Source organism: Adiantum capillus-veneris, chromosome 12 (genome assembly GCF_014529385.1).
Source record: "Adiantum capillus-veneris isolate H3 chromosome 12, ASM1452938v2, whole genome shotgun sequence".
In the NCBI taxonomy this organism is placed as follows: Eukaryota; Viridiplantae; Streptophyta; class Polypodiopsida; order Polypodiales; family Pteridaceae; genus Adiantum; species Adiantum capillus-veneris.
This window is the reverse complement of record NC_140942.1, coordinates 106,576,586-106,594,966: the sequence shown is the minus strand read 5'-3', so window position 1 is coordinate 106,594,966 and position 18,381 is coordinate 106,576,586. Positions and strand designations below refer to the sequence as shown.

The 18,381-nt window shown below is 42.3% G+C and overlaps 1 protein-coding gene across 1 annotated transcript; it reads left to right on the top strand.

The window, feature by feature from the left end:
• The first annotated feature begins 10,039 nt into the window (after positions 1 to 10,039).
• LOC147446273 (trihelix transcription factor GT-2-like) lies at positions 10,040 to 13,592 on the top strand. Its single transcript, XM_086525531.1, has 4 exons — positions 10,040 to 10,395; positions 11,289 to 11,329; positions 11,400 to 11,568; positions 11,674 to 13,592. Exons 1-4 carry the CDS (start codon positions 10,210 to 10,212, stop codon positions 13,129 to 13,131), a joined length of 1,854 nt encoding a protein of 617 aa, XP_086381657.1. The 5' UTR covers positions 10,040 to 10,209; the 3' UTR covers positions 13,132 to 13,592.
• Positions 13,593 to 18,381: the final 4,789 nt, after the last annotated feature.

Genomic DNA, 18,381 nt, shown 5'->3' with positions numbered 1-18,381 from the left:
GGAAGCAGTCACCACCAATGCGATCCAATTGGAGGATACTTTAATGATTCAAGGAGAAAGAGTGTCTGTTGAGTCTAAATCTATTAGCTCACAAGCATCGAGGCATCAGCCAATGACCCTAAAGCCTATTGCTAAGGAGCCAAAGATATCTGAGATGACTTTAGCAGATCTCACCAAGGCTATCCAAGAGAGTCTTAGAGACAATCGTGCTCCGCAAAAAATTCATATGTATCCAAGAAGGGAGCAGCAATGGTGCTCAGTATGCTATGGACCGCATAGTACCAGTGAATGCCCTACTTTTAGAGTAAAATTCAATGGGAACTGCAATGCATGTGGAAGGTATGGTCATCAAGCTAAGGATTTCATAGTATTTAAGCGTGCAATGGCCAATAGACCAACCTTAGCATGGACAGACACACCTCGAGTGCCTGCATTGATGCCGGCCCCACCTCTTGAACAAACAGCACAACACATGGTACCTAGGAGCCAAAATGTTGTTCAAACAACACCTTTACCACCTCCAGTGCTAGGACCGCAACCACCACATCCGAGAATCACTTCCGTGAATCAAGTGGGTTGTGAGTCATCTATTTCTTGTTTGGAAGGCTGTGAGGAAGATATAGATCCTAATATCGCCTATGGGATGGATGTGCTTGAAGAAAGTCCACAATACTACATGGAGGACTATTGGGGACAAGTCAAACCTGTATATCAAGTAGCTGCTCTTGCGGCAAGAGGCCAAAATATCAATTACACTGCTAAGAGACCACCTCTTCAATGCTATGAGTGTGGAGGTCCACATCGTGTAGCCGAGTGTCCTATTAGGCTACAAAAGAACGCCACATTTATGCAAACCAATCAAGCGAGCGCGTCTACAATGCCAATACTCATGTGTAATCAATGTGGCATAGATCAGTTGATTGCCCAATGTCCAAATAATCCAAATGCACCGAAGATCATGCCATTAAACTTGATTGAAGTTATCGAGGAGCCATCACAAAGTACACATGTGGTACCAGTAAACGTACTCGCACGATCGATGCTCCAAAAACAAAACTATATTCTTGAGGAAAGAGACACGGCATCAATTGCCCAATCTCAGAAAAAGAAGAAAACACGAAGGAAGAGATCGCAAAAAGCAGCGAAGTCAGACCCCAGTTCAAAGACCAACATATGGACTAGTGACGACCCCATATATATGAATGACGCTGAAGAGGATTTTGATTCAAAAGAAACCATGGAGACCAAAACGACCACTAAGATAGAAACCAACAAGGAAGATCTTCATGAGCCACAATGGCCAGGATCCAAGAAGAAGATAGGAATTTATCCAAACCCTACAGAGGAGATTGAGCGAGTCAAGCAATTAAGGAGTTTGGTAGAAGATACCCAAAGGGATCTAGAACCAGCACCTAGGAAGATCCAGATTAGAGACACCGTGTTCCCTACGCAACAACAACCTCACCAAGACCATAGACCCTTAGCCATACCTAGTGTCATCCAAGAAGAAAGTGACTTAAAGTCATGGGAAAGTGGGTGTACTCACTTCTTGATGGAAAGAATGTTTACAGAGGGACTACCTGATCCTATCGAAGAAATGGAGATCCCATCTTCCCCACGTCAAGGGATTGAAGTCCAAAAGGTGCCGTTAAACATTGCGAAATTGATGGATTTCATGTCTTCAGAAGTTAGAACCACCATCATGTCCAAACTATATAAAGACCCTCTAGTCTCAGCTCTTCAAGCCTTCCTCAATGGAGAACTAAAGTTTGGGCTACCACAATTTGCACAGATGGATGGAGCTGGAGAGATGCCAATAGAGGAGGAATACATAGATTCACAACCCAATCTAGATGAGAACCTTGTTATAGAGATACCTGTTAACAAGTTGGGACAATATTTTGAGGGTGATGAATCCAATGTGACCATACCAATCACTACTAAGGGATTAACTGTGAAGGGAATCCTTGATGGTGGTGCTAGGGTTAGCATTATGACTAAAAATTGTTGGGAAACTATGGGAAGACCTCACCTTGCGACCACAACCATAGTAGTGAAGATGGCCAATGGGTCTATCGTTAAACCTATTGGGATGCTAGAAGATCTCAAGATCAAGGTCTTTGGACATAAAATAAGGATTACCTTCATTGTTATGGATTTCTCCAAAAACACTATGACATCGGAAATGATCTTAGGACGTCCTTTCACGAGGGAAGCAAATATGGTGCATGACTGGTCTAAAAACCATGTCTACTTGCAGTTCCAAGATTCTGTCATTCGAGTGGATCTTGTTACTGGTCGAGCACATCCTCTAGGAAACAGGTTTATAATTGATCATAGATCTAACACAACAGTTCACTCGGACCCATTGCAGTATTGTAACACGTGTAAAGCGGACACTGATGTTGGGGAAGATTCTCCTTATATGGATGTACTACCTGGGATGACTGAGTCGGACAATGTGGATTGGGTCCACCTAGCAGCAACCATAGACACTTGGGGAAATAGGGGGACAACCTGGGTAACACCTGAGGGGGATGAAATGCCACCACTCGTACCCTTAAACATGCTAGAAGCAATGCATATAGCTTCTGATGACCTACAAGATGAAAGTTTGACTGGCATTGGAACCAGTAGCGCCTCACAAGAATATAGCCCACACGATTTGGGGTGAGAATCATCAATTGAAATTGACTCGGAGGACGAAGAATCTAAGTTAAATCTTTGTGCAAATGTTGGGACAAACCATTCAGGGCCCAGTGGTAACCTAGATGACAATCTATCCAAGGGAGCAGAAGACACAAGTAGTGATTCATCTAGTGACTCTTCACTAGAAATCGCCCGTAATCGAGAATTAAACAAGAAGAGTAAGAGATATAAGAGGCGACGATATCGAGCAAATGTGCATGCTAGAATAAATGAAAAGAAATCTACTGCAGAATGGGTTAATTATATAGGGGCATGTGATGCTCATCGGAAGTTGGTAGATAACTGGGGTGAATACCTTCAAAGCGTTATGTGGTGTAGTCCACAACCCATTGACATCGCACAACTAGAGGCTACAGAGAAGCCAAAGTTGAGCCGTATTGTAAGGAGAAGACAAAATCGAGAGTTAGCTCAACAACAAAAGGAATCAGAAGTGAAATCACAGTCCACAGAACAACAGGACTCCACAGACTTACACCGTGCACCTGAACATTTCAAATCCTATACCACAGAGGAACGTAAGGTTGTGTATACAAAGGCTCAAAGAAAACCTATCGATGGGAGCAATGGAGTCTATGACGGTCCAGCGATAGTTAAGGAAATAGAGTTAGCAGACCCAGGAGAAGAGTCTAAACCTGTTTTCATTGCCCAGGATCTGCTGACCGAGACTGAGGAGTGTGTACTTAAAGAACTTCTCAAGGAATTCAAGGATATATTTGCGTGGACATGTCATGATATGAAAGGTGTTCCACCTTCCGTGGTGCAAAACACAATCCCCATGAATAGCATGGCTAAACCAATTCAGCAACGACCCTACCCAATGAATCCTAAATATGCAAAAATTGTTCAAGAAGAGATTGAAAAGCTTGTGGAATGCGGATTCATATACCCTATTGAGCACTCAGAATGGGTGTCTCCAATAGTGATTGTGCCAAAAAAGAATGGGAAACTCAGAGTGTGTGTGGATCTCAAGAAGGTCAATGCCACCACTAGGAGGGACCATTACCCCTTGCCATATTCAGAACATGTGCTTGAAGAGTTGTAGGGAAGGAAGCTTATAGCTTTTTAGATGGGCACTCTAGCTACAATCAAATCACAATTGCGTTGGAGGACCAAGCTAAAACAACCTTTATAACCGAATTTGGAGTGTTCGCATTTCGTGTTATGGCTTTTGGCTTAACCAATGCCCTGGCTACCTTTCAAAGATTAATAAACACTGCTTTTAGAGAATATTTGAGGGAGTTTTGTGAAGATTTCTTAGATGACCTTTGTGTTTATTCCTCTTGGAAAGAACATCTATCATGCTTACGAAAAGTGTTTGAGAAGTGTAGATTGTATCGCATCTCCTTAAACCCTTTCAAATGCCAATTCTGGGTTAAACATGGAGTCATTTCAGGGCATATAGTGTCAAAAAATGGGATTTCCACATATGAGGGCAAAATTAAAGCCATTGCTGAATTGCCACCACCTACAAACTTTAAAGGAGTTCAAAGGTTCATGGGCCATGTTGGTTATTACCGACGGTTTATTTTAAACTTTGCCGAGATAGCTCGTCCTTTGTACAAGCTTCTTATTGAGTTCCAATGGACTAAGGAGTGTGACCATGCTTATGAGTCATTGAAAAAGACCTTGACTAGCGCTCCTATTCTACGAGTGCCCAATTGGAATGTAATTTTTCATGTGCATATTGATGCATTGAACTTTTCTATTGGGTGTGTCCTAGCTCAACCAGGAGAACATAAATTGGACTACCCCATCAGCTTTGCAAGTCGTCAATTGAATGATGCTGAGAGAAACTATACCACTACAGAGCGAGAAGGTTTAGGCATGATTTATGCAGTGAAGAAATTTCGCTACTACCTTCTGGCCAACAAGTTTGTGCTCTATGTTGATCACCAAGCGTTGTTGTATCTAGTAAATAAACCTTGTTCCACGGGAAGAATTACACAATTGTTGTTAATTCTCCTTGAGTTTGATTTTACCGTTGTGGTGTGACCTGGTAAAAGACATGTCATGGCGGATCATTTGTCTCGCATACCCAATGGTGAAGCCCCTACTGGAGTCTATGATGGGTTGCCCGATACTTATCTATTCCTAGTCGAAACCATACCTGAATGGAGTGAGAAGATTGTGAACTTTCTAGTTAATGGTTTTCCACCCAAAGAGCTTCGTAAAGACATAGCTCGAAAACTATTAAAAGAATGCGAACCTTACTCTCTCATTGCAAGAACTCTCTACAAGCTAGGGAAGGATGATATTCTTCGACGTTGTGCCCATGAGGATGAGTATTTATACATACTATAAGAATCCCACATGGGTATAGCTGGAGGACATTTCTCAGGGGAACTAACAGCTAGAAAGGTGTTGCAATCAGGCTATTGGTGGCCAACCTTATTTAAGGATGCATCACTTTTTGCAATAGGATGTGATGAATGCCAACGTTACAAGATCACACAATGAAAGGATAGGATGCCCTTACATCCTGTTAAAGTGACTCAACCATTTGGAAAATGGGGTTTGGACTTTGTAGGCCCAATTAGTCTGGCAGCTCGTAGCACTCAATCTCGATATATTATCGTTGCCACTGACTATGTGACAATGTGGGCGGAAGCCAGGGCGACACGTAAGGCCGATGCGAGCTCAACTGCCAAGTTTCTCTTTGAGAACATTATTACAAGATTTGGTTGTCCCTTTGAGATTGTGAGTGACGATGGTACTCATTTTATAAATGGAGTAATAAAAGTTCTCACTACCAACTTTATGATAGCTCACCATAATTCCACACCTTATTATCCACAAGCAAATGGCCAAGCTGAGAGCACCAACAAGACCTTAATCTCTATCTTGACCAAAACGGTGGAAGCTCATCACACAGATTGGGATTTAAAGCTTACATCAGCTCTATGGGCTTATCGTACTGCGTATAAAGATGCCATTAACTGCACACCATTCAAGATGGTGTATGGCCAAGAAGCGGTTATGCCATGGGAGTTTGTCGTTCCTAGTCTTCGAGTAGCTTCTCAAGAAGGTTGGGATGGTAACCCCTGAAGGAGTACGAGCAAAAGTGTGACGCGAGAGAGAGTGCGAGAAGAAGAGCACGACGATATGGTGAACTCGCTCTACTGTAATGTGTAGAGCATAGTGAGTTCTTATTAGGTTTTTACAAAATAATATGTGTACATACCTGGCGGCCCACCCACTTACCTGGGCGACCACATTGGGCTTTATACCCCAACAACCTCCCACTTAAAGTCCAATGTGGTACTTTAAGTGTGAGAGAAGCTACTATACAAGCTAATATACAAGAGACGTAGAGAAGTGATGTACTACCCTACACCTAACTGCTTGAGAAAGTGCGCAAAGCTCTCTGAGGGAAGTCCTTTTGTAAGTAGATCAGCTGGATTTTCTGTGGTGTGAACTTTGACAAGCTGAATTTGCTTATCCTTGAGCATTTCCCTGATAAAATGATACTTTCACATCCACATGCTTTGTCTTTTAGTGATAAACTGGGTTGCAAGCCAGTTGTATAGCACTTTGACTATCACAATATAATACGGGCATCTCTTCTTTGATTCCCAAATCTGTTACTACTCGATTAAGCCAAATTGATTCTTTGCATGCCTCTGATGCTACAACATATTCAGCCTCTGTAGTAGACTGAGTAACACAATCTTGTAATCTAGAACTCCATGATACTGCTCCACCAGCCAATGTAAAGACATACCCTGACGTAGACCTTCGGTTGTCTAAGTCACCTGCATAATCTAAGTCTGTAAAACCCTTTACACTTAGCTCCTGACTCCCATAGCATATACGCATACTCTTTGTAGCTTTCAGGAATCTCAATATTCCTTTCACTGCCTCCCAATGTTTATTGCCTGGGTTTAACATGTATCGACTTACTACTCCCACTGCAAATGCAAGGTCTGGGTGAGTAGCAATCATTGCATACATCAAACTACCCATTGCAGAAGCATATGGAATCTTATCCATTTCAGCCTGTTCTTCCTCAGACACAGGACAATCTTGTTTGCTAAGTTTCACATATGGTGGCAATGGAACACTCAATGCCTTTCCCTTCTCCATATTGAAACTTTGCAAAACCTTGTCAATATACTCTGTTTGAGATAACCAAATCAACTTCTTTGATCTGTCTCTCTCAATGCGCATACCAAGTATATGACTTGCCTCACCCATGTCTGGCTTGCAAAGCAGGGTTGCCCATAGCTTGATACGACCTAGTAACAAGATAATTAACAAACATGGGGGCATTATCATTAGCACCTTCATGTGCAAAATCAAAGTTATCAATGTTCATTCTACTCTCTTGGTTATTGTCAGACATGCTAATTAAATGTATGTATAGAATTACTTTGTGCTTTGGTACCCTCAAAAACCTTAGTCACTACCCTTCTTTACCTTAGAAAATTAGTTCTCAAGCAGCCACACCCGTGGTTTAGAGACTGTTGATTGCAAAGACTAGTGGAGAGGGTCTAACATTGCTCGGTTGATTATAGTTCCTGTTGAGCTTGCTAGTAGCTCAATAATGGTTAAGCCAAAGGCAAGCCCCGAGAGACTCCATTATTAAGACTATAGTTCCCAACGGTGTACCTCGAACTAAGTCCTTTCCAACCAAGATAAATAGATCCCTAACCCACTTACCCTATTGCAATGAGCAGGTTCAACCTTTCATGGACAACTTAAGGACCTCTCTTCTTAAGCAAGAAAAGAGAAACCAATAACTCAGATACCAATGTAATGGAAAGAATTAAGAGAATTAGAGTGAGCATTTTTGTGAGATTACTTGGAGAACATAGAGGGTGAACTTAATTAGCGGTAGCAACATAACCATAATACTTAATTAACTTGGCATGAACAATACTTTTCCAAGAGAGAGAGAGAGAGAGTTTAGAGAACTTGACAACAGTTGAGGACCGGACTTACGTGGAGCCGGTTCCCCCTCCAATAGGCTTTTGTATTATAGATTCTCCCATCAAGGAGACTTGGTACAATACAATCTTTGTGAGAATGGTTTTGGAGAGTAATAATAGAGAAAATCATTTTTTCTGAACACTAGCTAGAGGTCTTCTCTTTCTGTGTATTAGGCTGGGTTCAAACAGGACGACGACAGGGAGAAGTAGGGGGGTGTTCCTTCTGCATGGATTTCAGGGATTTGAGCACACTCTTTCAGACCCACCAGCAAACCCGGTGACCCATCCCCCCCACTTTGCCACCTTTGTTTTGCAGCGCAAAGAATAGTCCTCCAATCACAATCCACTACGTTCGCGGTCGGGTCAACTACATGCATAGTATTGTCGGTGCTCTGTGTGAATAGTGGGGAATGGCAGCCACTTGAGGTGAGCTTTTAATCCATCAAAACATTGGGAAATATATTAGAGGGAGCAAAAAAGAGTACAAATACCACGAGGGGTACATGGGGCATAGGGGACTTGGATCAGGGCATATAGGGGGGAGAAGATTTAGGGGTGGTGACTGCAATGAAGCATGCATTACAAATGGGGGGGGGGGGTGTGCATATGAGAAGCAGAGTGGTTAGCAGAAGAGGACTTGGGCATGAGGAAGGCGGGTGAGTTAAGGGAGACTGACGATGGCCTCCTCAATGTCCTCCATGAGGGTGATAGATTGAATGACCAGCTATGTGACCTCCCTAATTTTGTCCAGATTCTCGGCCGCCATGTCGATGAGCTTGGATGGTCTGAACTCCGCTGAGTTGGCTTGCTTTTGAGCGTCACCCAAGGACTTGTAGTATGTGCCAATGTCCCTCAGGATCAAATTTTGTACACTGTTGGTTGTTACTTCAACATGTTTGGTTTGAACCACCTGTAGGTTAAAATCAGAGAATATGCATTTCAAATATTGTAATCGATAAGTGTGATCAAATAGAGCTTTATTTCTTTCTTTCCGAATAATCCATAGGAATTTTGCTTTATTCTATTCCAGCATGAGGAGAGGAATGGAGTCCCCAAGAAGAAACTATTTCCATTTGGGGGTGAACTTAAGCACCAAGGCCAAAGGGGCGAGTGATGGTTTTGGATTGAGGGGAATTGAGGAAGAGATGGGGAAGGGTTTCAACTTCAAGATGGAATCTCATGCATAGTCCGTCTGAAAGACCAGCTTGTAGGCTTTTGTCTCCTATCCATACTGCTCTGCAGAGGATTAACCAAAGAAGAATGGACTTTTTAGGATGGGTGGTGGGGCCCCAAATTTTGACAAATTTGAAGGCCCATTGTCTCCTATCTAGGGAGACACTCCATCTTTGATTGAGGACGGTGTGGAGAGAAGGGGAGACAAGGAGGGATGGTGGTTGGGGGTGGGCCAGAGTGAACCTGCCAACCCACCCAAACACCTTGCTAGGGCGTGGTCTTTGACTGAGAGTTGCCATGACTCATCAAGAGAGACTAAGCCTAGGAGCGATGAGAATCCCATTTGACCCTCACGTTGGTTCTGAACCTTCTCCATGATGACTAGAAGGATTTCAAGAAATCCAATCAAACAGGCTGAAGAAGATGGAGACCCAAGAAAAGTTCTTCCAACCTTTGTGAGCCATCGGGGAGAACTCTGCAAGTGGCAAAAGAGGAGGATTGGCCACTCTTGGGCTGGGTTGGAGAGAGCTTTGGTGGTCTATTTGATTGCGAGCTTGTTAACCAAGACTGATATGTCCCGTAACCCTAGCCCTCCTTTTTCTTTGGGGAGGCATCAAGGTGACTTAGTTGACTTTAGCTGTTGACTTCTTGAAAGGGTCTCCTGACCAAAGAAAGTTCTAGCAGAAGGAGCTAACCTGTTGGAGGTGGAAGTCAGTAGGTCTCCAGCAAGAGAGGAAGAACATGATATAGCTTGACAAGAAATCATTGATGGCCATGCCATTGCTTGCTAGTGAGAGTTGGAGACCAGCCCATCTATGGAGTTTATCCTTGAGCTTGGAAAAAACCCATTCCTATCATTGCTTCAAGGAGACCTAAAATCCGAATGGGATCCCTGATGCCTGTTTTGTTGTGATTCACTTTGGAGCCCGAAGCTAGGCAGAAGGTTTGCATGGCGCCCGAGGGAGGACTCGTCGTTGGAGAGGAGAGTCTTGGTGCACTGCTGGCCGCTGTTTTCAGGGAGGGGTATTCCTTTGATGATCCCGTGGAAGTGGGCTCGTCTCAACCCAGCCTTACTACTTCTAGTGTAATTTGACAGTGTTTGTAGTGTGTGTGTGTGTCGGGCAGGAACTGGTGCTCAATAATATGAAGGCAGTACGCCCCTGTTTTGCCGTGCGCCCGAAAAGCCTTCAGGTTTTCCTGTCGGTTTCAAAAGGTCTTCTTGGCCCGTCTTGTCCGAAATGAGGGGGCTTCCCGGCTTTCCCTTTGCAAGCTACTACCTCGAGAAGAGCTTTGGGTGAACCCTTCCAGTCAAACCCGCATTTTCCACAGGGAGCGAGAAGATACTCAGAGAGACCGAAGATCTGAGTCTTGAGAGAGAATTGTACATCATGAAGCAAGTATGAGGGCTTCTTCTGCTGTCTTCTTCTTCCTCTTCCTTCTTCTCCATCTTCGTGCACGAGGAGAAGGTCCAGGCTTGCGAATCACGCGGGTTTTTACGCAGCCCGAATCAGCAAATCTTCCCCATTTTGCCTCCCCAGAAGCTGCTGGTCGCATCATCATCTCGCCTCCACACAACCTCGCTCAAGTAAGGCAGTCCTTACTTTACCGCTCTCTCATTTTCACTTTTCAGAGAGAGTACATGCCTTCCCCTGTTTACATTTTCGCTTCTGCTACTTTTTCGGTCAGCATGTATGGCAAATGGGGTGAATTGAAGGTTCGTCTGCTCATCCTCCTTCAATTTTGTGTACTCTCTCACTCACCCTTTGCTAGTTGACTTGTGCAAAGCGCATTAAGCTGCCTAATTCTGCTTTTAGGACGGGATTATGGCTATATGGGCCTGTTTATTAGGCAAGTAGGCTTTAGATTCACCTTTATTTGTGCGAATCTTTCCCTTTACACTGTATTACATCACACCATTTCCAGTAAGCAACACACCATTACCAACTCATCACGCATGAAAAAGGCATTTTGAAGGTGGGTTTCCTGCCAATCAGCATCTCTGAAGGTGGGGGCTTCTGCCAATGGGCCTCAGTAAAGATGGGCCGGAAGAGTCCCTTAGATCTCTGCTTTGTCTTCTCTTGTTCTCTAAATTTCTGTAGCGATTCACCCAAATCTTCGTCTGTTACTATCAGAACTTGCTCGTTGACGATGGGTCTTCTGCGAGCAGAAGGTCTGCTTTAAGTTTTATTGAGGTTGTGGGTTGTTGTTTACATGAAATGGCCCAGAAGCTCCTTTGTTTAGAAATTTCTGCTCGTTCCTGTCAAATTCTAGCTATTCTGGGCTTTAAACTCAAGGGCTGTTGGGATATTATTTTAACTGTTCAAAGAGGTGAGAACGTTGGGTAGGATGATGTTGTGTGTGTTGCATCTTCACTGGCGAGGGTTTTTATGGGGAAATTTGGCATCGTTTTAAAGTGGATTCCTGCTTGTGAATGTGATCCTCAAATACTTATCCTTACCTTGTGGTTTCCTTCTGCAGTTTTCCAGAGATATGTTCTGTAACTTGGAGCGGATATTGAGGTTTGCGTTCGCCAGAGTCTTCTAGAAAAGTTAAATCATTTGTGTTCATTCTGAGATCGTTCTTTTTCAGGCAGTCATCAGTGTTTTTTTGGCCTATTTTGAAGAGGCGCCTTGTTTTCTTTGCAGCTTGTACACTTGATGTAGCTCCCAAAAAGTCCCTTGGGACGGTTCTGTGCTCTCTCTCTTCTTGTAACGTGTGCAGACAGACGGTGGTTCAAGTCACATTTTGTGCCTCTTTGGTAATTTTGCAATCCTTGCACACAAAGCAAGTTTTGCATCTCCGGAATTTGACACTCTTCTTGCGATTACTAATCTGGTTTGTTTCAAGTTATCAACTTGGACAGATTTGTGTTGAAAGCATGAACCCACAACAGATGCCAGCTTATCCGCAGACACCAGGAGCCCTTGTTGCAGCTGCTAAGAGCATTCTTCAGAGCAACAATGATTTTGCGCAAGCTTCTTCGACTGAAGATACCATTGCTGAGGATATGAGTGATACCTCTCAAAATACTACTGATGGCGCAGCCGATGCCACTACATCAACAAGCATGCAGCAAATTACGTCTTTTTCGTCATTGAGGAGCCCATCTGAAATGCCCTGTGTTGTGGCTCATAATATTATATCAAGTGATTTGATGCAACAAAAAAATGGATATAACCCAGTTTTACATGATGATGGCAATGTCAGGAAGAAGGACCATAAGAAGAGGTCCAAAAACTGGAGCATGCCTGAGACATCGAAGCTGATAAGAGCACGGGCTGAGCTGGATGAAAGATTCCGAAGCAGTGGTAGGAAAGCTGCTCTGTGGGAGGAGATTGCCCAAGCCTTGCAGAAAGCCGAAGTGTCCAGAGATGGACAGCAATGCAAGGACAAATGGGAAAAACTTACTGCAGGGTATAAAGAAGTTCGAGAAGGTGCCCGTGAGAAAGATGACCTCCCCTTTTACAAGGAAATACATCAAATACTTTCTTGCAAACAGGAAAGAAAGGAAAATGGTGCACTAGATGATATTGCAGATGCAAGTAAAGGAGATAAAGCAGAAGTTGGCAATGGCCATGTGCTACCGAGATATCCGGGAGTGGGGCCTTACTCATCAAGGCACGAAAATCATTTTCAGAATGAAGAGTCCATTTTCACCAAGAAAAGGAAAAGAGATTCTGAAAGCTTTTCTTCCACAGATATTTCTATTGTGCAAGAGCTTTTGGAGTCCATTCTTACTACCCAACAACGGCTTTTTAAAGACCTTTTAGATGCAGTGGAGAAGAAAGAGCGGATAAGAGAGCAGATTAGACTGGAAAGAGAGGAAATTTGGAGGGCAGAAGAGAGGGCCCAAAGGTACACTTTCAACAATACAATGATTATATTAACACAAAAGCTTTTAGGCGAAAGACCAATTGGAGTGACAACAGCTATATCTGTACCCACAGCGGTGGCTCCTATGGTCTCACCTTCGACAACTGCATTCGCATCTTCCAAGAAAAGGTCAAAGAATTGGAAAAGGACAGAAGTGTTTCAGCTGATTCGCATCCGAAAGGAGATGGAGTCGAAATTTGCAAAGTCTAGCAGGAGAGCTGGGCTTTGGGAGGAAGTGGCTAGTAGGCTTGCGTCACTGAGTATCAAAAGGGACGGGAAACAATGCAGGGAGAAATGGGATAAGCTCATGGCAGGGTATAAGGATGTGGTTGATGGGAGAAGAGACAAGGATGAAAGCCCCTACTACAAGGAGCTGTCTGGTTACATGGAGATGATCAAGGACATGAAGGTCAATGCACCTGCGGATGCCTTCAAGGAGGAGTTATGAAGATCTGCAGAGGGTGCGTTGGTTTAGTATAAGGGTCTGATTATCTGGACTCAATAATGCATCACGGAATAAACCTGCCTTTTGATTGGAATATATGCATTTTGGCAACTGCTTTCCAGGTTCCTGGTTGATGAAGCTTAGTGTATATATATTCCCGGAGGCTGGGATGGGTTCTCTTCAGGCATAAAAGAGTAGGTTTGCAGCAGTACTTTTTAGCTTATGTAGGCTTTACCTTAGTTAGGTCACTCAGGTGCTCATGATTGGAAGGTTCTGTGTATATTATGGGTTGCTGTGGGTATGGATGTGTATTGGTATCTTGGAGTTTCTGCAAACAAGAACTCTGCTGAAAGGAAGGTGAGATTGCTTTTTATGCTTGGGTTTTTGGGGGTTAGTGGACTGCATTGGAAATTGTGGCTTTTGAGAAAAGTCATTAAGGAATTGCAAATGTGGTTTTGATGTTGTATGCTGTTTGAATCATATGTTTGGGCTGTGTGGATATGGTCAAGTACTTCATGATTCAATACAATTTATGTTTGGACCTAAACCTTAGGTTGTTTAAATACATGAGAGTAAATTTTCAACAAAGAGAACGGTGAAGACTCGTAGGGCGAAGGAAAGCTTCATGTGGTAGGAGGGACCGATTTTGGTTATGATTTAGACAGATGTATTGTAGGTGTTATTTATGTTGTTTGGCACCTCGTTGTGCTGTTGCTTGGCTGTCCCTCATCGTCATGCACCTCCTACAGAATACTCTTATTATGGAAAGGTCTCTCTGATTCTCTCTTTCAATATGTTTAGTGTGCCTTTGCTTGCCTCCAAGTCAATCAATCAAAAGGAACACTAGAATCCTCGCCTTAGAGACAACTTGATGCAGACATCTAATTTGGGATCCACTTGATTGGAGAACTACTTGAGGTGGTTTGGGGGTTGGGGGGGGCGGCTTTAGAATAGCCACTCCATTCTCTAGGTGCTTTAGGAAGAATTTTCTTTAACAGATGTTTTTAATTTCTGATACACATGGGTGAAGGGAAAGGAGCTTCTCGGCTCAATATGTGATCAAAGCTTAATCAGAAGTAGGACATTTGCTTGTGCATGATAGTGTTCATATATGAGAGTATTGTAAAGCTCTATCCTAGTGCTAGCTTGTGTTCTGAGTTGCAACTTAAGAAGCTTACATGGTGAGCATGGGAACCTTGTAATGTCTTTTGCCTCATTCATGGTTGGGAAGTTATAGGTCTTATAACAACTGTTGGGTAAAGTGTACCTGTTCATGCCCACATGGCTAGTTACCCTTTTTCTGCCTTTTCTCATGTAAGAGGGGCACTGAAGCATTGTCTTATGTATATGTAGGCCTTGTGGGAGATTTTCTTTCTTTGTTTTTTGAGGGGCATAACCAAGCATTGTCTTATGTATGTCAATGTGTATGTAGCCCTTGTGAGAGATAGTAGACATTTGTTTTCCTCTTTCTGTGAAGAGGGACATTGAGTAGGTCACAGACATCCTCTTATGTAGGTATTTGTGAATTTCACCTTGGTTGGAAGGAGAAACTTCTTATAATTGTTTGCCATCACTACCCTTACCCCATCTTGTATGTCCAACCCTGTTGAAACCAATTTGCATGAAATGAACAAATGAATGTGAGCAATATTAGTTATTTATTTAACCGCAACCTTTCTTCTGCTGTCTTCTCCATGAGAGATGTTCCTTTTTGCATAGAGGAGATCTCACTTTCATTTGCAAAAGGCCTAAACAACATAGAAGACCAAGAATATAGTCAATTTGATTATGATTCAATTATTAAATCCAACGTCCGAGACTAAGACTAAAGACGAAGCTAAAGTTGTGTACAAGAGAATAGATAGTCAATCTCTGAAAGTAGTTGGTAGAGTCTCCTAAAGCTTGATCTCGGGAATAGGCTATCATTGTAGGTATCATTACATGAATTGTCTCAAGCGCATTTGTGTCAAGGCATTGATCTCCTCCTCTGTGAAGAGCCTCGTAGGAAGCCTATTTATATGCCTCTCAACAATGGCTTGGATGCACTGCTATTAAGAAGTTTGCAATAGTCGAGGAGAGCACTAAACCTCTCATTGTGAGAGTCCATGGCTTGAATGGCAACACTCACGTACTAATTCAAGAGAAACATGATGAAGAACACCATTAGTACAACTCTAGAAGCTCCAATTAAAAAAAAGAAAAAAAGAAATTCCAAACTCAATTCTCTTTCACTATTTCATGCAACCTCGTATATAATTCTAGAGATTCAATTGCCCTAAGTAAAAACTTAACTTGCTTCTTCAATGCACCATCAACACATATTCATGGAAGCTTTACAGCTTTAGGGACAAGCTCATTTTATAGTATTTTGAGGAGAGAGAATCCTAATTTATACCCCCACACTAAAAAACAAGAAGGAAGCAACACAAAACGTACCATAGAGAAACACTGAGAATCATACACGGAGGAGGGTTAAAATTTGAGATTGGGAACTGACGCATGCTTTTCTCCACTCATCCATGCTATATATAGATCATTAGCTTGCTAAGTATAGCCCCCTTGAATCGCTGTGTGCTTCCTGGCCCTTGGCTTGCCTAATCCTACTTTATGCCTGGCATTGCTCCCCCCTCGGGTAAGTGTTTTCGTCCTAAAAAACGAAAGTGGTGATATCTTCATAAGAACACTAATGTTTGGCATCCCTTGAGGATCGAGCTGTCCATTTGACCGATACATGGTTCGATAAGAGGTTCAATGAAATCAAGAAAAACATCTTGATTTTGCACATTGTTGTACCTTTGCAACCATTTTGTGTAACCGATATATATCGAATATAGTGTGTAGACTCTATTTATAACTCGCTTGAGTATTTTAAAGGAGTTACCACAACTAAGATGTGTCTAAATGACTGACCAGGTTTCATACTTTTTGAAGGTATTGGAACCCATAAGAATACCTCTTCTCAATTTTCCATGGAAGTGACATGGTGACATAACTCATCAACAAAGATTAAGTCCTTGGATTATGGTTATCAGCTCTCATCAGTAAAAAAACCCCACCACAACTGGTAATTGTGGTTGAGAACCTGACCTAGACATGAAGAAACTAAACCTAGCATATCCTTAAACACTCTATTAACACTTGTCAACGACCTCTGGATGATTGGCAGTGCAGAGTTGTGAACACTTGTAAACTGTCTCTGGATGACGGGCAGTACAGAGTTGTATTTCCCAACCATTTATAAATAGTCCTTCAAGAATGACTAGAAAACTTGGGTCACAATCACTCGCAACATTGCTAAGTAAGCAACAATGTTATGAACAACCAATTTGGTTAACTTTAGAGATAGAATAGTGGACTGAATAAACTTTACAAAGTTTAGCCTACTTATCTATAAGCACCCAAACCAAGCCATGACCTCTTATGGTGATTGATAGATCCACAATAAATCTCATAGAGATATTGCACCTTTGGTGCAAAATGCTTCATAAGCTATCAAATTCATGAATTTACATGCCGCTCCAAATTTGTCTTTGCTAAACACTAGGACCCATAATACCTAGTGTGCATGCATTTAACAAAAACTGGTCCGAACCTGCATTGTCATGACTGTAACTGCCAATGCTTATGGCGGATGTGATGCTCATAGCACACATGGAAGAGGAGGGTAAATAGTTCTATGAAAAGAAACTACGTTCAATTGCAATCACTCGAAAACCTTACTAAAACATTTGAACCATAATAGAATGTGAAAAATAAATCGTCTAGACATAAACAATGAAACATTTTCATTAATAATACATAGCCTTGCTATATGCATAAACAACCATCCGTAAATGTTGTTCAACGATACTTGTAGCCTTCACAAGTCTTACTAGGTATCCGACAATTTATGGCCGTTGAAATTATTGCTGATGCTACGTGCTCCAATTGATTTAATACACGGATCTGAGCAGCATTAAGGAACTCTGTTACGACACATGATTGGAGTAACAATCGCCAATGTCAGTCCTAGAGACTCATATTCTCATAACGTGGAATATGTCTCATATAATGATGTCCAAAAAAATGACATTCATTAAGTACAAGATGTACTTGTGTGTGGAGATAACCAGAAACATTTAGTGACATGAGTGAGAGGGAACCTCATAATTCTTACTCCACTCTGGCTAAACCGAACTCCATGAGCTCCTAGACCATGTTGCACACCTTGTGACTAACAACATGTGCCAAAGAAAATCCTATCACGTAAGCCTATAATTGCAAGGTGCAGAAATGTACCTGGACACTACTTGCCCACAATGTATTGCTTCTACTCTAAGACAGAGGAGAGACAAACTTGCAGATAACCACCCAACCGTCTTATATAGGCCTTGGCCCTCTAGCTCTTAGCTATATATAGATTCCTATACTGCAAGTGTGTCTTTGCCAGGGTTGTGCCCTCCTAGTCCTACCCTTGGCATGACATTGCTCCCCTTGGAGAAGCGTTTTTGTCCTCGAAAACAAAAGTGGTAAGATCTTCTCAAGAACACTAATTTTTTTCACAATGCATCTCTCAGAGGCCCAACTGTTCATGTGGCTAGTACACAGTTCAGTAGGAGGTTCAATGAAACCAAGAGAAACATCTTGATTTTCCACATTGTTATCCCTATGCAACTGTTGGTGTAAGTGGCTTAAATCCAACATAGTGTCTAAACTTTATTTATAACTCACTTGAGTATTGTAAACAAGTTACCACAATCGAGAGGTGTCTAAATGAATGATCATCAACAAAACATAGCCTTGATATATATATGTAAACAACCATCCGTCAATGTTGTTTACCATACTTGTAACTTCAACAAGTGTGTACTTAGTACCCGATAATTTTTTGCCACTGAGATTATTCCTGGTATTATGTACGCAAAAATGGTCTAAGAAGTGGATGTGACCATCACCTAGGGACTCTATCACGACCCTTCATTTAGAAAAATGTACCAGTGTCAGTCCCAGAGACTCGTATTCTCCACATGTGCAATATGTCTCAAAAATGATGTAAGAAAAAGTGACATCTAGCAAGTACAAGATGTACTTGTGTGTGGAGGTAACGACAAACACTCAGCGATATGAGTGAGAGGGACCCTCATATAATTTGCTCCACACTAGCTAAATCGAACTCCATGAGCTCCTAGACCATGTTGCACACCGTGTGACTAACAATGTGTGCCAAACAAACCCCATCATGTAGGTTTGTAACTATTGCAATAGGGGACAAAA

Coding starts and splice junctions, on each gene's coding strand:
- LOC147446273 (XM_086525531.1), top strand. CDS start 10,210: ATGAGGGCTTCTTCTGCTGTCTTCTTCTTCCTCTTCCTTCTTCTCCAT. Junction 11,330..11,399: donor AACTTGGAGCGGATATTGAG/GTTTGCGTTCGC, acceptor GTTCTTTTTCAG/GCAGTCATCAGTGTTTTTTT. Junction 11,569..11,673: donor TCACATTTTGTGCCTCTTTG/GTAATTTTGCAA, acceptor CAACTTGGACAG/ATTTGTGTTGAAAGCATGAA.